At 43.4% G+C, this 22,174-nt stretch overlaps 1 protein-coding gene across 3 annotated transcripts in view; it reads left to right on the top strand.

Annotated features, from left to right (window-relative positions):
• The window catches only part of flna (filamin A, alpha (actin binding protein 280)), a 48,568-nt gene that overhangs the window by 8,494 nt on the left and 17,900 nt on the right, over window positions 1-22,174 (top strand). For all 3 annotated transcript variants that reach the window (XM_056383956.1, XM_056383957.1, XM_056383955.1), the window contains exons 3-16: window positions 12,568-12,819; window positions 14,033-14,130; window positions 16,032-16,179; window positions 16,479-16,597; window positions 16,695-16,772; window positions 17,061-17,223; window positions 17,363-17,563; window positions 19,904-20,041; window positions 20,663-20,789; window positions 20,878-21,014; window positions 21,106-21,302; window positions 21,405-21,518; window positions 21,689-21,832; window positions 21,920-22,043. In XM_056383956.1, coding sequence (XP_056239931.1) covers window positions 12,568-12,819; window positions 14,033-14,130; window positions 16,032-16,179; window positions 16,479-16,597; window positions 16,695-16,772; window positions 17,061-17,223; window positions 17,363-17,563; window positions 19,904-20,041; window positions 20,663-20,789; window positions 20,878-21,014; window positions 21,106-21,302; window positions 21,405-21,518; window positions 21,689-21,832; window positions 21,920-22,043 — 2,040 coding nt within the window. The remainder of the gene's footprint in view (window positions 1-12,567; window positions 12,820-14,032; window positions 14,131-16,031; window positions 16,180-16,478; window positions 16,598-16,694; window positions 16,773-17,060; window positions 17,224-17,362; window positions 17,564-19,903; window positions 20,042-20,662; window positions 20,790-20,877; window positions 21,015-21,105; window positions 21,303-21,404; window positions 21,519-21,688; window positions 21,833-21,919; window positions 22,044-22,174) is intronic.

Below are 22,174 nucleotides of genomic sequence, written 5' to 3'. Positions count from 1 at the left end.
TGCTGCCCAGGAGAAGAAAAAAAAATCATCTTTTTAAAAGAAAAAGTGGTGGAAACACACTTGAGTTTAGTCATGTGAAGGAGTGTCAGATGAGTCCACAGGAGGGTGTTGGTAACATTACTCAGGGAGAAAAGCAGGCGTTTCTTCGGTGTCCAAGGGGCGCAGAACTTTTGTCTCTGGCTGTCCAGATTTGAGGCGGGTTGTTTTGGGAGGAGGGGGTCTGACTGTGTGCAGAGGGGCCCCAGGCTTTCTCTGTTTCCCCTGCTGCCTGAGCCGGGCTGGGCCGAGGCAAACTTTGTGGGCCGGGATGTAATTCGGGCCTAGTGGGATAGGGGAGCTGATCCTTTACACACACCCAGACACACACACTCTCTCTCTCTCTCTTTCTTTCTTTCTCTCTCTGTCGCTCTCTCTCTCTCTCTCTCTCTCTCTTTCACACACACACACAGACACAGGGCTATTGTCTGTGCTCATGTCGTGCAGTGGGCTGGGGCTGGGTCTCCACAGCATTAGACAGGACTTGGCTCATGCTTGGTGACATAAAACTGGGTTTAATGGGCTTTGCCTACATGCAGCTGCTCACAACACCGATGATTTTGCAGTTGTGTGTGTGTGTGTGACTGCGGGTGAATTAAAGTCAAGTTCTGCTGAGCTGTGATACAGACTCAGGAAAATACAACAGTGGGGAGTGGCTCTCAAAGAGGCTCAAGGGCCTTTGATTCATAATTGTCCATAGTTGAGATTGCATAAGAATGATTGATTAATTCTAGCAGATGTTTCACCCCCAAACACCTGGATAAAAGAGAGACAACAACAACAACAACAACACCTGTCCTGTCCCGAGACAAAACCTTTTTCAACACTCAGTCTGTGGTTGGAAAGAATGGAAGAGGTTTGTGACTGAGTGTGTGTGAATCAGACATGAGTGAGTCCCTGTCATCCCCGGGGGAATGTCTGGCTCAGCTCATGGTTTCCACACACATGCTGCTACTTCCTGCTGCAGGCGACAGGTGAGGTGGTGGCACTGTTTGAACGCTGGGTTAAATACAGTCATACCCCAAAACTTTCATCTTGCCAGAGAGGAAAAGGTGGAGTTTCACACTATGAGTGGAGATGGTGTTTATCAAGGCTGTGGTTGGTGATAGAAGATACTATCTATGCAAATGTAATAGTTGTAAGAGTCACATTTTCAAATGCAGCGCGCCTCAGATTAGGAGGTTTATTTTACCGTACAAAGAATTCGCACTCATTCCTAAAGGGAGATTACTTTTCTGATCCTGATGCCATCTGATTGTTGTTTAATTAAACAATGCACTTCTTGTATTCGGGGCACAGCACCAGGCAACAATGAGCCATCCCACTCAGCTCTGTCTGTCTGTCCGTCTGTCTGTGCCTCCAGCTGACTCACCCTCATCCTAGCTTCTCCTTCTGAGTCATTTAATCTGAAGATGAGAGAGGAGCCCGCTCTCCTCTTTTACTTCCTCCTTTCATTGCAGAAAATGGACACACCCAGGCAGCAACCCTCACCACAAGTTACCAAACTGCCATCACTGCTCGGCATGATGCACACACTTTCTCCTTTTGTCTTTGGCCTGAAGTTCTTTCTGTGTTTCTGTTTAATTTCACTTCTTTTCTTTTACTTCAAACTTTATTTTTTACACTTTCTACACCTTTAGTCATTTTCCTAACTGATGACTTCTCAGTTTTCTGTGTGTGTTGGATCTTCATGTCCACACCTCTTTCATTTCTCCTTTTACTTATCTATTGCTTGCTAAAAATGGACAAGTACCGATATGCAACAGTGCCTATTGTAACTTTTTCCCCTTTTATTACTCAAGAAAAACCAGTCATTTGCACCACCCAAAAGGCAGAGAGTGACAAACAGGATGTAATTTATATTATAAAATGTTTGGAAAGAGAGAAACGTAGCCAGTCAAACTCTTCAAATGGCATTTATTTCCCAATCAACAGTGCAAAACCCAAAGTTTACAGCAATACAGAAGAGGACAAAGCAAATATATTCATGTTTGAGAATTTTGGGAAATAGCTTAAATTGCTTTCTTGCAGAGAGTTAGATGAGAAAATCGATGCCAGGTAACAATGAAACTGGAGGCAGTAGCTTGTTAGCTTAGGTTAGCATAAAGACAAGAAACAAGGCTAGCTTTGCTCTGTCCAAAGGTTTAAAAATCCACTTAGCGGACCCTCTAAAGCCCCCCAAATAACATTTGCTATCTTGTTTGTTTAATCCATTGAAAATACACTGTTTAAAAAAGAAAAGTTGTGGTTTTATGTGCCAGATGTTACTACAACCGACAAAAGAAATAGTCCCCAACACACCCACCACTAAAACCACAACTTATCTTTTTTACACTTCTGTTTTTGTACAGATTAAACAAACAAGATACTACACGTGAGCTGCTGAGCTTTACAGGTGCTGGTGGTGTATTTTGCCACTTGCAGAAAGAGCCGTGGTGCCTGTTTCCCCTTGTTTCCACTCCTTATGCTAAGCTAAGATAACCACCTCCTGGCTGTGGCCTCACAGTTACTGCAGTGGTATCAATCTTCTTGATTGAAGATGTAATAAACTATTATGTTAAATGATTAACTGAATTTCAAAATAGTTGATTTTGAACTGATTAATTGATTAGTCGACAGTTTCAGCCCTATACTGGACTACAAAGCTAACAGGGCTGCCACTTAATGCTAACCCTGCCCAAACTCCTGTTTATCATTACCTGTGGTCTGCTGCACCAGCTTTAATCTCATTGCCCTGGCATGTATCATCATCATCATCATCATCATCATCATCATCATCATCATAATCACTGAGATGAGGGTTGTTACTTGAAATGGATCCGCTCCTGTATCATCATCATGCTGGATCTTTTAGCTCTACCCTGTGGTACATCCTCCCATTCCCAGCACAGGCTGCAGTTTAGCGTCGACTCTAATGAGGTCTCAGCCCGACAGGTAATCTCTGACTCTGCAGTTCTGAATAACCCCCACATGATCTATCTGGCACCAGCAGCAGACACATGACCACTGATAAATCCAGAGGAGGACTTGCATGTACTCAGTCATGAGCGCAGTGAAAGAGTGACAAGGCTGCCACCTAGCAGCCAGAGGAGTGAACCAGGGGAGAGACACTGACTGTAACACTGATTTAACAGGCACAGGCTCATTAGGTCTCATACTGTCAAATTAACAATTGGTAAATATTTCAGTGTGATTTTTGTGGGTCTGTATGTTTAGTTTTCTTGGATAATATGCAATTTTTTTTTATTTTTATGTGTATCTGTTCATCAGTTTATCTTTAAATCTTAAGTTGTGTGCGGACGTGTCTGTGGTGCACGAGGAGAGAACTGCTCATGTGGATATTCCTCTGTGTTCATCACACCCATGTTTGAACAGGCTCAATCATTTCACTTGGCATCATCCTGCTGATGTTTGTGTGCGCGCTGAGGCTTTAACACAGTAGCTGTTAAGCAGATTAAGACTCAGTGACTGTTTTATTAGACAGACGCTCTTTGTGCAGACGTTCGTGCTTTGTCAGCTTCTCGTCTGCAGCATCTTTGCTTTAGTCCGGCCCAGATTTTAAAACCTCTGTATCTGAACTTGACCGAGCCTGTGTGGAGTTTGTCGAAAAACAGTACGATGGCCCGACGGTGCCAAACTCTTCCCGGCACAGGCAGGATGTGAAATAAACAGAGCTGTGGTGTAACTTTGTACCTGGCTGCTCCCCTGTCTTTGCCTGGGAGCAGAGACTTGCAGGTTGAGACAGACGCCTGTGTGGCAACAACCAGGCTCCTCCTGTTACACGGTTACATAATAATAAAATGTGCTCTATATTACTGATAAAAGACGGAGATAACGTACTAACTTAGCAGAAGGTCTTCTTAGCACTTAGACTGAGACATGGGCTCATTTAAGTAGGTTCAAAGTCACAGTATGTAATGTTTTAGAGAGGAAGTAGAATCATTTTCTTTTAAGGACTAAAAAGAATTTAATCCGTAGAAGTAAAACACACCTCTGCTGCAGTTTCACGTGGTCTGGTGTGTTGATGATTGATTGTTTGTCATTTTCGAGCCAAAATTTGAAATATTTGATGTTCTAGGTTTAAAATGTGGGAATTTGAATCTTTCCTTGGTCTTACATGACAGGAACCTGAATATTTTGAGGATGTTTGAACAAAGCAAGATATTTTTTACATCGAACAGGTATTTTTATGTTTTCTGCTGATTTATTGAGCAAATAATAAAACAATAATAATAATTAGCTGAATAATCGAAAATGAAAATAGCTGTTAGTTGTTCCCTTAGTGACTAATGTTGTTAAACTTTAGATATTGCTGTGTAACTCACCGAGTCGGTTTCAGTTACAGCACAATTATAGGCTATTTTTCTATTATGTCACAGATGAATCATTCCTCTGCAGGAAAACCAAACACAACATGTTTATTGAAATGTTCATCTGTGGCACAAGTAGCGCAGCAGCACAAGCAAAGAAGAGGAATAAAGTTTCCCAACATTTGAGCCATTAGCTGCTCGTCACAACGGACCGAGTAAGACTGACGCAACAAAACCTCTGAGTGTGTTGTAGTGAGTGTGTGTTTCATAGCTTATTACTTCAGCTTTGTATTTATAGGAGGGAGGTTGTGCTGTTGCCTCTTTTAAAAAGTGACATAGTGTAGCTTTAAGTTTTGAAGACTTATCAATTAATCAGTATGATACGAGATAAGTTCTTCTTCTTTCAGAAATATTTTGCCTGCTAACTTGGTGTGGAGCATCTGTGATGGACTGTGTCGGGGGTGTGGTGGCAGCAGTATGTGCGGATGGAGATGACTGATTAGACAGAGCACGTCCGTGTCTGACTTCTCTCTCTCGGGATGGTACCATCTCCACATGACTGAAGTCCTTCCACATCTCACTGCTCGGCTTGTTCAGCACAAACCATGTAACGTGACGCTGCTTTAAATAACCTTAAACACATCTGTGGCATTTCTGTAACACAGTTTCTTCTTTCAGCCAGCACACATAAATGGATATTATATATCTGCAATAAGATAATATGTGCTGATTCAGTGTTCATTTTAACCTTTATTGATAAGGACTTTCACTTATGATCTTATGATATAATGAATGATTCCATGTCATGGATCCCATTTCCAAGGAAGCTGCTGTGATCAGTATTTATCAAGTGTCACGTCTAATGACGAACATCTTCATGTTTATGGAGCTTAGGGGAAACTTTTAGCATCACTTTGATGCTTTAGTTCACTCTCATCACTTATATCTTATCAGTGGTGTTAACAGCAGCAGCAGGTTTCTGTTCTCTGCTCAAAAACCCCTTTAAAACCTACTGTACACAACCATCTTTGACAAACAGCAGACTGCCACAGTTAGAGACTAGCTGGTGAAAATAATGGAGAATTTAGCAGCTAAAGAGCCAAATATTTGTCTCAGGAGTTGGTGGAGACTGAAACACAGTTAAATGGATAATAAAAAAACGTGATAACATGTCAGTGTTGTTTCTGCTTCCCCTGTGCGGCCAAAACATGAGTTCATGCAGGTTTAAACTCAATGTCCTTGAGTAATTACAGCAATAATGCTCAGGCAGCTCCCAAGGCTCTTGTAACTGCATCGTCAGCCGTCAGATAATGAGCAAGCACTATATGGACCCATTGGGAAGTCTAAATAGTTTGTTTGCCGAGGGCCTGCTGGTGTTTGGGACGTCATGCGGCATCAAATGTAATCTTTAATTTTCAGAAACAAGATAGAAGTGAGAGCGCGATGGTGCTGGCGGTGCAGGGCGGAGAGGAATGTTGGCCAGGGAGCGAGATAACGGAGAGTTTAGCCACCCTGTTAGGTCAAAATGGATCACTTCCTGCCAGCTCATTATCATTAGCATGGCTTCCTGTCTGCACAGGCGAAAGGGGACTGGTCAAGTGGATACTGAGGATTAGCGGAGTGCGCATTCACATTCAGCACAGTGGTATTCAGGCTATTGCATTACATCAGTGTTGGAAACGTGCCGCGGCACCCCATGCCTCATGTTCAGACTGAACAAGCAGACATAAATCAAACAAAAATCTACAGTTGTTAAGTGAGATATTTAGATGAATTGCATATAAACTTCAATAATAATAATAATGAAATGTTAAAGCTGCACTGACTGGAGTTTTGCTGTGTGCTTTGCAAACTGTTATGTTACAAGATTTTTACCTACACAGAGACGCGGCCCCAGTTCCTTTGCCAGAAACGCGTCTGGAGGGGATCTACTTTTCCAGACCTGAATCATTTTTGCCAGCCCGAGAACTATCAATTACTTGGAAACCCAGACTCTGGTCTTATGGTTGATCGTAGTTCTCAGATGTTTCCAGGAAACGAGGGGTTGATCAAAGCCGCATGGTATTTATTAAACCTCCTCATTCATCATTTCATGCGGTGCCTGTGTCCTCCTCTCACCTCCTCAGCCTCTGTCTTAGCCTGTCCCCACTCGCCGCTCCCTGTTCCTCCCATGTTTTTCATTTTTCTGTCCTTGCCTTTTTCCCCCCTTCACACTTCATTTTCTCTCAGCCTATCTGGTCTCCTCCTCACTCAGATGAACATATCTCAGCCCATCCTTAGCGGGTGCTGTTTTCAGTGCAAGCTTTAAAATTTGTCCCACACAGCACTTTTTCCCTGCCTTTCTCTTTTCTCTCTGGGCCCTCCACCCCCTCTGCCTCCCTTCCCTTCTCCTGTCCTCCCTCCTCCTCCTCCTCCTCCCCCCCATCTGTAACCGGAGCCCAGGGAATGGGAGGGCTGCCAAGATCCAGTTTGCTTCTGCCCTTTTAAGGCTAAAAACCAGGAGGAACTTTTTTTCCAACGGAGGGAGTGAAGAGAAGGAGAGCGGAGGGAGGGAGGATGACTGGAAGGAGTAGAAAGGAAGAGGAGGAAGTGTAGTAGCTCCAGTGTGGCTTGTTGCATGGAGGGAGGGAGGAGAGGTGGGAGGGAAAGGAGAGAGAGCTCCAGGTCAAAGATTTTTAGTTTTTGGATGTTTGAGGCTACAAGCTGAATTCATGTCACAGTTTTTTCACATTTGAGTTTTTCTTAAGTTTCATGTTATAGCCTTCTTTTTTTTTTTATATATGATAGGAACATAAGGCAGACACTGGCAGTACAGGCTACTATAGTGTGTGTGTGTGTGTGTGTGTGTGTCTCTCAGAGATAAGGGCAGTGTGGAATGTGTGAGATTTCCTCACTGTGTTCTGTCTGACTGGGTTTTCTCTCCCCCTTTTTCCAGACATGGTGTGAATGTGTGCGTGCGTGTGTGTGTGTGTGTGTGTGTGTGTGTGTGTGTGTGTGTGTGTGTGTCCATGTTGGCACCATTGTGCTGCTAGACCCTAGTACACTTTGACAGTCTTAATGTCTGAGGGGTCTGCCAGTTAAATACCAAGTAAATGTGTTCAGTATGTAGGACATGATATAGTCTTGCTCACTCTGAGCTGTACGTCGTTTGTACCAGGCTTAAAGCAAATGTTGTGTGGAGAGTTTTGGGTAAATGATCAGGGTTGGGTATGCTACATTAAAATTAATTCCATGATAATTGCTAGTTAGCTCACCACAGCTGTAATCAGAAACACAGTTTTCATTCCTGAAATGAAAATGTACAAACTTCAAGAAATTTGTACTTATACTAGAACAACTGATGTGAGAACTTTATTTTTATAAAAACAGGACATGAACAAACTTTGTTTTGCCCAGGATGTTTTACATTTGAAAAAAGCTCCCTGGTGGAAAAACTAATGTTTCTAAATTACTTCACACATATGTTTATATTCTTGCTCTGCAGTGTCTCGTTACTTATTGGCCGACATACAGTATACACAAATACAAATATTTGCAGTAACTGCTGGCTGACTTATCAGTGTAGATCTGGAGCTCATACACTTAAGACCTGTCACACAAGTGTTTAAACAGCAAATTTATGATGTGAAATCTGTTGATTTCAGTGTAATCACCACAATCGGTGGATTGGCTTCTACGTGTGACAAAATCTGTGAGTTTCACCATTCAGTCTAACCTGCTCCTCAAAAGGGGAGTGGTTTGTGGACAGTTATGAGACAGGAGTCCATGCTACAAATACATCGTCTGAGTAAACTGTCAACTTGGAGACCAAGCTTGTTAACGTCTAATGAGGGAGAGAGATGCTAGCAAGGCCGTTGGCTCTGATAGCTAACCTCCTCAATAACGATACTGTGACTGATTAGCTCACCAACTAGCCCTGCGAGTAGTAGCTACATCGCCAAACAACTAGTACCATGTATTTTGTGAAGACATGATTGAATTTAGCTGGGCCCCATTAAAAGATATGTGCACAGTATCATGTATGAATAAATATAAAGATGCTGTGAGCGGCTGACAGGTAAGAGAGAGACCTCAGGTCCTTCCAGACCTGCTGTGCTGTTTCGTCCTTCGCCTTACAAGATCTCAGGACTAATCTGCTCCAGATGTTGCAGTGCAACCTGAATATTGTGCAGAGCCGTTCCCCCTCTTCTCTGTGCTTTTTCTTCTCCACCCTCCCTCTCCCTCTGCGAGAGGCTGGGACCAGGTCAGGCTGTGGGTCAGGGGTTGTGATGATGTCATAGCAGTGTCACTAGGGGGGTAGGGGGCTGCAGCAACGAGCCAAACAGATGAGTCATGGGAGTTTTTAGGGCAGAAGGAGCATCAAAAGACAGACATGCACGCTCTCCATACGGTAGCCTCCACTCTCTCTCTCTCTTTCTCACACACACACACACACACACAAATACAAAAACACACACCAGTACAAAGCCTGGGGGGTGGGGTTGGGAAGTGGGGGGGGGTGGGGGTATGAGTCAGCATAGGGGGAGTCTGCGGCAGTCTGTGTCCGTATATGGGCTCCGTCAGGCCTGGTGCACCGTGGTCTGCCGGGAATGCTGGCAGATTCCTTGCATGTTTAGTGGCTTTGTGTGTGAGAGGCATGAATCGAAGAACAACACGTAACCACACTTTATCAGACAGTGTGAGCAAATTTATGTCCTAACAAAACCCAGCAGGAGGAGGAAGAGAAGGAGGAGGAGGAGGAGGACGGGCCGCTGTCTGCTGCCCAAAGCTGAAATGATGCTCTGTACTGGACAGCTTTGATAGTTGTTGACTTAGTTCTAGTTCTCATATCTTACACTTTTCAGGTGTTTTATTTGAAGTGTTGATATATATCAGAAGATATATCTGCGGTTAATGTAGTTTTACATTTCCACTGTCAGGCTTCTCTCCGGAGCTCTAATAACAACAGCTCGGTGAGCCAATCAGAAGAAAGGAGGCTCTGGGCCTCTCCTCTGATTGGATCACTGTTTTCTGCGTGAATAAATAAAAATATTGGAGATTTCAGGTAAACGCTCAGAGAAACCAAATCCTGTAAGGTTGGATGGTGGGTCTGGGTGGGCGGGGCTTGGAGTGTGGCTAAGAACAGTGACTGCTTTGTTGTGACATCACAAAGTTACAAAAGTCTTGACGACTCGTTTCAAGGCTCAGTTTCTTAATGCATTTCTCTGTTGACAATTTTTCACTCTTTGATTTATTTATTTTTTTTTATAGACGACTGATTATTCAGTTAACTATGAAAAAGATATATTTAAAGTATAACTAGTTGCACACTGTGGTCTCTTCTTCACTTCTGTTAATGTTGTGGTCGTGTGCTGTCTGTGCTGCAGTGGCTGAAAGGCTGCTATGTGACACACCCCTGCTTTAGCTGATCTGCATTCCTGCTGCAAGTACCAACCTGTGGCACCATTCACTCCCTCCTATCAGTACAAATGACAATTTATAGCTGTCAGTGAGTTTTATCTTTGCCTTCAGGCAACATTTCTCTCTCTTGCCCCCCCCTCCTTGCAATCACTCTTTCCCGTCTCTTCTGCGTCTAGCTTTGCCCCTTCTTTTCCTTTCCTATCATTCCTGAGCAGCCTGAGTTGCCACTCTGTTGCTATAACATCCAGCTCTCTCAAAGTTCCCATGGTGATGGGTCATCCAAACAGGCCCATCGTCTGACCCTGCTCCATTTTATCACTCTGCAGAGTGTTTTTCCACTGGGAGCTGCTCATATGTCATGCATGTCATGTAGCAGGGTTGGCAGCTCGCGAGCACATCTCTGTGTTGGCATATGAATTCAGACAGACAGTCAGCTGAGATGAAGTGGGAGATGTCCCAGATGTACTTCTGCATACAGGCAAAAAAAATTCCTCTGATTAAAGTCATCTGATCTAACGCTCACATGTTTCTTTGCATTAGATTTGCTTTTTTTCATCTCTTAACAGCCTTCATTTCTGAAGTAGCTTGCTCCTCAACTCCATCTTCAACATGCATCAAATTCCACCTCCCTCTTTTGGTTTAGACCCCCGTCCCTCCTAACCCCATCCTCAAACTCTTGGCCAAACAGCTTCCAGGCCCTCTTACTGCAGGCATTACATATTCAGCCTTTTCAGTAGCCTCAGCCCCCGACCGCAGCCCCAGCTCTCTTATGCAAAAATATCTAAGAAAAAAACGAATCATTCAAGACTTCATTGTTGTAGAGGTTGAGCTGCTGTTACCAGCAATTATTCCAGTCTAGACAACAATAACAAAACAAATTAAGTTGACAATGATGTGAGTAGCACTGGAATGAATTTAGCCTAAAGCTCTCCTGTCCAAAGAGGTTCATGTTGTTTCTCTTTAGCCTCGTTCTCTCTGTTGTCATGCTCCCTGCAGCCTTTATCAGAGTCTCAGGGAAACTGCCAAGTGAACACAGCTGCTGTCAGAGGTGGGATTCACACATCACATGACCCCAAACATTACGGACACACCACAGAGAGCCTGAAACCACTGTACACCCTTGATAGCCATCAGGACCTAGCCTCAAATCCTCACAAGAGCCAGAACTTTAACCCCATTTTCCTCCTTAACTATGTTTTAATCACCATCCGCCAGGGCACACACACACACAAACACACTGCTCCACCCTTTCCTCAAGGGTGGACCTAAGCAATCATCCCTCCTGATCAACTGCTCCTTGTGCAACATGTGTGTGCACGCTGTAGTGTTTATATTGGAGTGTGTGTGTGTGTCTGTGTGTGTGTGTGTGTGTGTGAGATCTTCCTCATGCCCTGGCTAGCTTCTGGTTGCGTCACTTTCTCCTCTGCTTGCAGTGGTGCATGTGGTCGTGTGTGAACACAGACAAATGCCTCAGATGCAATTTACAACAACCAACCATGTTACCAGACGTGGTGTTATGTCATTCTGTTGCAATATAGACTGGTGTGTAAGTGAATGAGTTTATATCTGTTTAAATGTATAAATCATCCCAAACCTTTATATAGAAAACATAGAACGTGCATGGTGGCCGTACTAAAATAACAATAAGTAGCATGTGTATGTATCATATTTCTGCTCAGATGTTCCCATGTGAAAACATTTATATAACTCGTGCACTATGATTCATCCAGAAAGAGCCCTCTACACTCATCACAATAGTCTTTGTTTCTCAGTCTGTCTCGGTCTCCATCTTCTGATTACCTACATTATGTCTCAGACTGAGAGGGTTTGACTCATTTTTATGGTTTTAAGTGTTGATCCATAAGAAGGTATATTTGTGGTTTTAAGAACCGAAAACCATCTCAGTGTAGTTTACCATCTCCTCCCTCAGGCTTCTCTCTGGAGCTCTAGTAACAACAGGTCAGTGGCCAATCAGAAGAGAGGAGGCTCTAAGCCTGGACATGCACATCTTACTTTATACAATATGGGATCTTTTAAATACTGGATAGTGAATGAATGAATTTGTGGGACCATATTCATTTGGCCAAGTAAATCAGCATTCTTATTTTGTGCATGGTTTGGCCTCATGGGAATATGTACAGCTTGAATTGTAATGGCCCAGAATTTGAAGCCTCCACATATCAAGCAGATCCTGCTCAGATTTATGGTCACCAGTGGCAACACAGCAATTTCCTTTTGAGGTCCAAACCAACTGACGACTGGACCAGATAATCCAACATAGACGTCCACTCTCAACAGTATCAAAGGCTGCACTAAGATCAAGCAGCACCAGAACTGATGTTTGAATCCTATTCAATGTCATTTGATAACCTTCAGTGGAGATTGAAATCTGTAGGACATAAACTACTGCAATCCCTCCCCAGACCAGAGCATGGGCGATGACTTCTAGGTATGCACTCCCCTCCTCCTTCAAGACATACATGAGATAGCAGATAACAGATGTTCCTGAGGGGAATTTCACTTCTGATGGTTAAGTAGAAGCTCAAAGATCAAACAAGAGACAGAGTCCCTCTCATGGCGTGTATCTCCTATCTACATTCTTTGCGTGGTCATTGTGACCTGACTGTATCTAAAAAAAAAATTCAAAATACCCTAACCCTTTCAATACATGTGTGTGTAAAAAAAAAAAAAAAAAAAAAAAAATCTGCTTCCTTTTTTTCTTTTTGTCTTATAACACTTCTACAGAACAAGGATGTTGCTCTGATATATTTTAGCATGATAACATGACTTCAAATCTGCTCTCTCTCCTTCTGGACTCTAGACTCTAAAGCCATCGTGGATGGGAACCTGAAGCTGATCCTGGGTCTGATATGGACCCTGATCCTGCACTACTCCATCTCCATGCCCATGTGGGACGAGGAGGAGGAGGCGGATGATGGCAAGCAGAAGACGCCTAAGCAGAGGCTGCTGGGATGGATCCAGAACAAGCTGCCCGAGCTTCCGATCACCAACTTCCACAGAGACTGGCAGACCGGTCGGGCCCTCGGTGCCCTGGTTGACAGCTGTGCTCCAGGTGAAGGAACTGTGTGTGTGTGTGTGTGTGTGTGTGTGTGTGTGTGTGTGTGTGTGTGTGTGCCCACATCTGTATCCCCCCATAGCCAGCGACTCGAGTTAACACCAGCCAAATCCTAATTGCCAGAAACATTTGTCTCTGGAGGAAAACATTGGACCACATAATTTTACTGTGAACATTTAAATACAGTGTTGAAACTCTTTTGCATCGTAGATGTAAGTTGGCTGATTTTAGCGTCATAACGTTCTGCAGCCAACAGTGACTGACAGCTGAGGTCAGGGAAGGCAGAAGTGCTTAATTCTCATCGCTGCGAGAGAAAAAACTGAGGGCAGTGGAGATGAAGAGCAGGAGTGCTGAGTCCTGTTAAATTAGTGAAGTGAGGAGAGAGGAGGAGCAAAGGGGGAGGAGGGATGTAGGTGAAGGAAAGTGAGGCATAAAGGAGGTTTCTGTTTACATACTCAGGATGTTTGGCATACCTGTGGATCACCAACAGCCTCGTGCCAGAGATAAGGATTCAACAAAAGTTTTTACATCCCTCCAGCAAAAGATGTCCCTACGGTGTCCAAAAATAACCCACAGACTTCAGACACAATTATAAACAAGTAGAGGAAAAACTGCTGACACAGACACTTTACCAGGATACGTTTGTGTGTTAATGATGGAGTATCATAACATCCAGTGGATAAATTCAAGGGCAGACGTCTTGACGAGCCACAGAGACAGATAATTACTGCTCCACATTCACCTTCGAATACAGATTAGGCATATTATGCGTTCTGCCTTTATCAGCTGGATGCCATCAAGGCTGCAACTTTGGAGTCAACATGTTTGGCCATATTTAGACAGATTATCAGGCTCTCAAGAGGCTCTCAGTTCCTTTGTGTAGTGAAGTTCACGTTTACTAAATGTCCCTGAATCCAACAGAAATACTGTGTCACTATAACAACAAAGTGCAACTTAGTTCCTAATTCTCCCTTTCATACATTCACAAGACAAAATGTGAGGTTGTGAATAATACAGAGTATCGCTGTGAATAAAAACAGTTTTTTGTCAGCTTTAAATACAATTTATAAGTTTTAAATGCACACAATAGAACTGCTTATTATCATTATAAATCTCTATATATATCGTCCGGACATGTTTCTACCTATCTTCATTAAATGAGTTATCATCCTGCTGCTTCCTGTAGTAAATCCAACTCTCCTTCCTGCAGGTCTGTGTCCTGACTGGGACCAGTGGGATCAGACCAAACCAGTGGACAACGCCCGTGAGGCCATGCAGCAAGCTGACGACTGGCTGGGCATCCCACAGGTAAAATACATACATACAACAATGGACCAGGAAGCTGTTTTGAACAAACACATTTTTATTACAAATTAAAAGTTTAATTCAGAGGCAGGATATTGGGGAGTGCTGCTACAGCCTCATTTAGCCTTGTATAACCAAAAGCTTATGGCTAAGAAGAAGAGTCGCTGGAAGTGAACAAATTGCACAACGTTGCCTTCACCACTTCTCACTTGTCTCTGTGGCCGTGTTAACAATCACAGGCTGGTGAACACTCAGTCAATAAGCAGCCCATGACTTTTTTTCAACAATTTGTGTAACTCTGTGCCAAAAGCAGCACATTTCATATCTATAATCTTAAAGGCAAAGAAGGAACCTGAGAACTACAATAAAGATTTGTCTACACATTTCCATATGAAAAATAAATGACTCATGTCTATGCACCATGTTTAGCACATCTTCACTGTTACACCGCATTTACCACTATCAGACTGTCTGTCTGTTACCAAGGTTACCAGCAGCAGGGACAAAGGATCACTTTAACCTACTAATGGTTTATTCTTGGACAGCTGTTTGTCCTAACGTTGTGTTAACTGAACCATGGTTTACCTTCAGTTTTACCTGATTAGACGAGGATAAACTAAATAAACTGAACTCGAGGAGAAGATGGATATTCAGTTTTTTTTTTTTTTCTTAGTGTCAAGAAATCTCATGAAAAGACTAAAACCAAAAATGTTCTTCTCCTCCCTGTCTGTTGCACTTAGTCCCAAGCCCACTGCTTCCCACTGAAGAGGTTAAGGGTCACAAATATTCAGCTCTTAAAAAGCATTCAGTAACGTCCCAAAGCAGCTGGACACTGTAGCTTTTAGTAGACGTCCTGAGCCGATCCTCATCCTCCAGATCAGTGTAGAAACGATTCAGGAAGCAGCTTCGTATTTTTACCCAAACGTCACTGGCTGCAAATAATATCGGCTGTGGCTAATGAAGGTTAATTCAGGGATTTAACTTGCCAAACTTGGCTGCTGGTTTTGTGTCTGTACTCAGCCAAAGATTGAAGTTACAGAGTGGAGGCTCTTCCCTCACAAACGATGTACAGTTGCGAGCAGACTCAGCAGACTTACTCAATAAAACATCAATAATTTAAGCTTATAAACTTCATATTTTTGAACTACGACCTTCAGTATTTGGATCAAGCAGCTCAGTCTGTCAGATTTTGTGGTAAACATTCAAACAGGAGGAAATAGTGCATTTGTTGAGAACTATTTTTAGTATTTAGTATTTAATTTTGATAATTTTCATTGCGTTTGCTGACGATAAGAAAATATAGAATATTTCACCAGACTTATCGTAATGATCATACTCATACATAATCAACACAACCCTGACTAAAACATTTTATCCCCTGTCGTGTTCGCCCAGAGGGAAAGTTCAGTGTTTGATAGGGAGATTCACCAAATGTAGTTTCACTGTGCTGGTTCTTGGGTTGTGACTGTCTGACAGTGTGTTGTGTTGGCACTGAGTTGGCACAGCGCTGGCAGCTGGCACAGCATAGCGTGCTGACAGTTGGCTCTGTGGTCGCTGCCGTTTCCGCCCTCAGCTCTGCTTCTGCTCAGAAACTGGCTCCGTCCCTTCCCCTGCTGTCTTTGTGGGTTGTAAAGTCAGACAATGAGTATGTCTTTGTGAGCGGGTGCCAGCCTGTTTGCATGTTACTTTACCACAGGTACTTTCTGAGCTGAGGTGGAGGTTGGTATGTGGTATGATCACTAAATCACAACACAACTCAGTTGATTTTTTTTTTGTGGGTAGACGTCTCCGTGGAAACTAATCAATCATTGCTTCAGGCTGTACAGCTGTGGCTTCTCTTTCATTAGCAAATATGTAAACAAGGACAACTGCCCTTTCATTTGTAAACGTTCTTGTCTTCTCAGGTGATTACCCCTGAAGAGATCGTTGACCCCAATGTGGACGAACATTCAGTCATGACCTACCTGTCCCAGTTCCCCAAGGCTAAACTGAAGCCTGGTGCACCTCTCCGACCCAAACTCAACCCCAAGAAGGCCCGCGCCTATGGACCCGGTACACACACACACACACACGCACACACACACACCTGCAGCTGCAGCTAGACTTCAACAAGGAAACAAATGCAGTACCCGGAGCAGCTGGATCAGATTAGAATATGTTTACAGCCGATGACCCAGAAACTGAGAGCTTTTCCAAATTAGGCAAATTTATTTACTGTAGATTCTTCTGGATTCTGCCTTAAATTTGACATGACTGTTAAATGACATGCACAGGTACCCACAGCATTTTCACTTCAGTTCAGGACCATATTTATATGTATTTTTAATGAACTGTCCCTCCTCTCTCTGCAGGTATCGAGCCTGTCGGTAATGTGGTGATGAAGAAAGCTGTGTTCACCGTCGAGACCATCAGTGCAGGAATGGGAGAGGTGCTGGTCTATGTGGAGGACCCTGCTGGACACAGAGAGGAGGTGAGACACTGGTCCTGAAGAGATACAGTCTTCTAACTTTTCTAGCTCATGATGGCACTATACTATTTGTGTTAACTTCTTAAAACGTTCTTCTCAGGCTAAAGTGACAGCCAACAATGACAAGAACCGCACCTACTCTGTCTTCTACATCCCTAAAGTCACAGGCATGCACAAGGTAAGCTAAGAGCTTATTTTTTATGCATAGGACTGAACTCACATGAGTGTGATATGACTCTCTAAGAAGTAGAGAGGGCTGCACTGTAGTTAACGTTATGATATTTGGAGCAGGATACATGACGTAAAATGTATAGCTGGATTAATCAATTAAAAATAATCCTTTGTCACGGCAAAAAGATTACATTGAGAAAACATTTAAGGCTTTTCAGGGCCTGCATGTAACCTGTATGCCCTGTAAGTGGGACCTGAGTGTTAAAGGCTTCACTCTCTCCTTTCTGCTTTGTAGGTGACTGTGCTGTTTGCAGGCCAGCACATCTCTAAGAGCCCTTTTGAAGTGGAGGTTGGCATGGCTCAAGGAGACTCCAGCAAGGCCACGGCCCAGGGACCAGGCCTGGAGCCCTCAGGAAACATCGCCAACAAGGCCACCTACTTTGACGTCTACACAGCAGGTAATAACACGGACGCTGTTAGTGAGGTTTGGCTTCCTTACTGTTGTTAGGATGGAAACTGAGGATGTCTGTGCGAGTGTGTTTTATCATGTGTTTTCCTGTTCTTGAATGCCACTCATTGACTTCCCTGTTCTCTCAGGTGCCGGTGTTGGGGAGGTGGAGGTGGTGATCATGGACCCTGCCGGCAAGAAGAACACGGTGACTTGCACCATCGAGGATAAGGGCAACAGCAGCTACCGCTGCACCTACAAACCCACCCAGGAGGGCCAGCACATCATCTATGTCACGTTCGCTGGCGGTCAGATCAGCAAGAGCCCCTTCACAGTCAACGTGGGAGAGGGTAAGAGTCATACATTTGAGAGAAATCTTGCTCATAAGTTGTCCTGTATAGGATGTTACTGCTAAATGTTTTTCCCTGTTAAAGTTGCATTAATGGAAGTCCAAGATCTGTGACTGTGAGCAATAACAAAGCCCACTGTGAAGCCAACATTTTTTAAATATATGCTCACTCTGCTGTTTTTTTTCTTCAGTTGTGTCTAATGCTTTGCTGTCTCTTCCTGCCACTGTACTGGATGCCGTGTCCTCTCTCCTCCCCTCCCTCCTTCCCTTCTTCTCTTCGATAGCGGCCTGGTGGTATCTGTCCTCTCTCTGGAACGGCCTCTTCCTTCTGCTGTCATTTCCTGTTTCCTGGGATCTCTCTTGGGTACCCACTGTGCGCATGCGTGTGTGTGTGTGTGTGTGTGTGTGTGAGTGAGTGAGTGCGTGTGCGATTCCATGCATGAGTGGATAAGCTGTGTGTCTGTGTAGATATTGGACTGCGTAATCCTTCGCTCTGTATGTGTGTTTTTGTGGAATTGCATGTCATTACTTGAAACTAACTTCCCTGTGTAGACAGGCTTTATATGTGTGTTGTGTGTGTGTGTGTGTGTGTGTGTTTGTCATCTGCCTCTAAACTCAAAATGACTCAGGCATCTCCAGTACTTTTTCCTTATTAGGAGGTTTCGGCATATCCATGAGGAAATACTCTAACTAAGAAATTCAGCCACATATGCTCACATTTAGATGGAAGAATGCCACCATTAAACTGCAGTTTGTATTTGCCAGAAAACAGATGCCTCATTTCTTCCAGCTCACTAAGGGTCTTAAGTTTACACAGTGACACAATTCACAAAGAAGTGTACTTGTAATTGCATGACCAGCATTGTTTAAAATATAGCTTTTGGCACAATGATTCATGGTTACATGGAATTAAAGTATGTGGTAGGACTGTAATTAGCGTTGCCTCTCTGAGAGATAACACAACCTTTAAGTTGCATTGGGTGTGTCCACCTCAGACAAGCAAAAACATATAATAAAAAACAATTGAATGTTTAAAGGTCCCATAATGTATAAAGTGAGACTACTCTGTCTTTTTTGATTATAAAGCTGTATTATATATTATATATATTAATACATTAACACTGTGAAAGAATCAAAGTGCTCAGTCCAAAGGAAAATGCACACAGCCTGTATTAAGAAACTGAGCCTTAAAACGAGCCGTCAGGACTTCCTGAACTTTGTGATGTCACAACAAAACAGTTACCGCCCTCAGCCATGCCCCAAGCCCCGCCCACCTGGACCCACCTTCCAACCCTACAGGATTTGATTTCTAGTGTTTACCTGAAATCTCCTATATTTTTATTAATTCACTCAGAGCCTCTCTTCTGATTGGCTGACTGACCCATTGTTACTACCGCTCCAGAGCGAAGCCCGAGAGAGGAGATGTAATACTACATTGAGATGGTTTTTGGTTCTTAAAACCACAAATATATCTTCTTATGAATATCAAAGCTTTAAATAAAACACAGAAAAAAAGAGTTAAATATGGGACCTTTTAACAAGAAATAAGAAACAATGAAATATTTGTGATATCAAAACATTTCTGTATCACCTTATAATAAGGCACTGTTAAAAGTTATTAAAAAAAACAAATACCTTTATTAATGGTTAATAAATCATTTAAAAAAAAAAAGCTTCATATATCATCAATTTCTGTTTAACCTGGAAGATTTCTGACAGATTTCTAACTAATTATCATTAGTCATAGTGGTTCTGCCAAGTATACCAGATTAGCACACATGACCTGCTGACATCAAAATACATTTTAATATAATAAAATATAAATGTGTCGTTTTTCTTAGAGTGCCAAGTAGTCCACTCCCTGGAAAATATCTTGTGCCTCTTTCAATAGTCTCTGTTCCTGTGGGGTTTCCTTTGCTTCCTGCAGGGTGTCCAAGTGTGACTCAGCAGCTCCTATTTTATGCACTTTCAATTAGCAGATATGAAGGATACACAACTTCCTGTGTGGGGATAAGGGCTCACATCCTTCACTGTGGTCTATGATTTCACTCTGCGGGATAAGATAGATGGATAAGAGGCGGAGGGGGGTGTGCGAGGTAGAGGGAAGGCAGGAAAGGACAATTGAACTGTAAGCTTTCCAGCCACCCTTCACTGTGATGGATGCACCATTCGGATGGAAATTATTTTGGTTTCATATGGTTCACCCCGCACCTCATTCCTCTTCTCCCCACTGAAACCACCACTGAACTCTCTTATGGTCGTAATGTTGGAGTCATAATACCGAGAGTTGTCTCTGTGTCTGTTTCTCTCTCACTCCTTCATTGTGTGTGTCTCTTCACAGCGTGTAACCCCACCCTCTGCAGAGCTAAGGGCCGTGGTCTGCAGCCAAAGGGCCTGAGGGTGAAGGAGACTGCAGACTTTAAGGTTTACACCAAAGGAGCTGGCACCGGAGAGCTCAAGGTCTCCATCAAGGGCCCCAGTGAGTTACGCTGCAAACACCAGTCTTGTTATTACTAATTCCAAATTGTTTATCAACTCCATCACTTTAGGCAAGGTCTGATATACTTTTGAAGCATAGATTAATAATCCTCAGATAGATATGAGAAAATAAGACTAGATTTAATACTGTTCCCTTAATGCTACATTAATCCATATTTGGCTAAGTCGCTCAAATCCCTATTTTAATGTGACAGTTCCTTTTAGTAACGAAGCCACAGGGAGTTATCACCTGATGCAGCAGTTTCCCTCAGTGTTTTAGCCCCTTGTAGCTAGCTAATGTCACTCAGCTACACTGCGAGCTGTAACTGCTCTCACCAGCCTTGTTTCCAGCAGCAGCAAATAGCAGGCAAAGTTAGCTGCTTGTTTTTAATACTAATTAGCAAATGTTAGCCAGCTAATAAGCTAAACTAAGATGGTGAACAATATACCTGATTATATAGGTATATATTATATATTAGATAATAATAATGAATGTTGTGTTTAAAGCTTGTTACGTTGCCCCCAAGTGGCCAAAGAATCAATTCCTGTAGGTTTAAGCCTCATATACTTGCTGTGTTAGTTATCTACACTGTGATACTAATGTCCTTCACTGTGTTCACAGAGGGTCTTGAGGAGCCGTGTAAAAGGAAAGATCTTGGAGATGGTGTGTATGGATTTGAGTATTACCCCACCACACCTGGAACATACACCATCACCATCACCTGGGGAGGACAGCACATCCCCCGCAGGTACACACACCGGCATGTAAAACAATAAAAACTACAACTGAACTACTTTAACTTGTGGTTGTGGCTGATCGCTGTCTGCTCTGTTTAGTCCCATTGAGGTCAAGATTGGTGCTGAGGCCGGCCAGCAGAAGGTGAGGGCCTGGGGTCCAGGACTGGAGGGTGGCATTGTTGGCAAATCTGCCGACTTCGTGGTGGAGGCTGTTGGAGACAACGTCGGTACACTGGGTAAGAGATGACAGCGATAACACAAACAGTCCTCAAAGTATGTGGGGTTGTGAGTATACAAAGCAAAGTGTGTTGGTTTTTCCCTGTTCAGGTTTCTCTGTGGAAGGTCCATCTCAGGCCAAAATTGAATGTGATGACAAGGGCGATGGATCCTGTGACGTGCGCTACTGGCCCACAGAGCCTGGAGAGTATGCTGTGCATGTGCTCTGCAACAACGAAGACATCCAGCACTCTCCCTTCATGGCCGAGATTGTCAACGCACCAAACAAAGACTTCTACCCAGACAAGGTATGCACACACCCAGGGACACATGTACTGCAAAACAGATACAGAAGTAAAACTGATATTATATATACTGTATATCTAAAGCACCATTATGTTTTCTTACAGGTTAAGGCTTATGGTCCAGGCCTTCAAAGCAGTGGTTTGGCTGTTGGAAAGCCCACTGAGTTCACAGTCGATGCCAAACAAGGAGGAAAAGCTCCTCTGAAGATCGTGGCTCAGGTGTGTTTCAGGATGTGACCAGAAATGTACTGCATGTGTAGGATCGTCTGGCCCGGATTCAGCCGCTCAGACACCTCTGTCTTTAAGTTGTATACACCTCGATACTGTAGATCTATGGGATTTTATTAGTATTGTCTTATTTAACAGTTTGGTTTTCCACACCTGCACAGGATGGTGAAGGCACTCCTGTGGATGTCCAGGTTAAGGATAATGGCAACGGCACATACACCTGTACCTACACCCCACGCAAACCTGTAAAACACACTGTCATGGTCTCCTGGGGAGGAGTCAACATACCTGACAGCCCATTCAGGGTGAGTACACACATACACACACATTTACAGGTGGTTTTACATTTTATCGCAGAAAAGTCTCTTTAGCTGTTGTGTTTCTGACCATAGATGAACATCGGAGCAGGCTGTCATCCAAACAAGGTGAAGGTGTCAGGACCCGGGGTGGCCAAGACTGGCCTAAAGGCCTTCGAGCCAACATACTTCACTGTGGACTGCGCAGAGGCTGGTCAAGGTAAAGCTACATAAAACAGTTGCATCCTCAATAACTGATGACATATAAACCATGAGTAGTTTTGACAGGAGATCTGCAGAGATTTTAAAGCTGCAATAATCAGTATTTGTAAATCAACAATAGATCAGATA

This window comes from Seriola aureovittata, chromosome 9 (genome assembly GCF_021018895.1).
Source record: "Seriola aureovittata isolate HTS-2021-v1 ecotype China chromosome 9, ASM2101889v1, whole genome shotgun sequence".
NCBI lineage: Eukaryota > Metazoa > Chordata > Actinopteri > Carangiformes > Carangidae > Seriola > Seriola aureovittata.
Note: the sequence above shows the minus strand (reverse complement) of the source record. Positions and strands in the feature narration are given on the sequence as shown.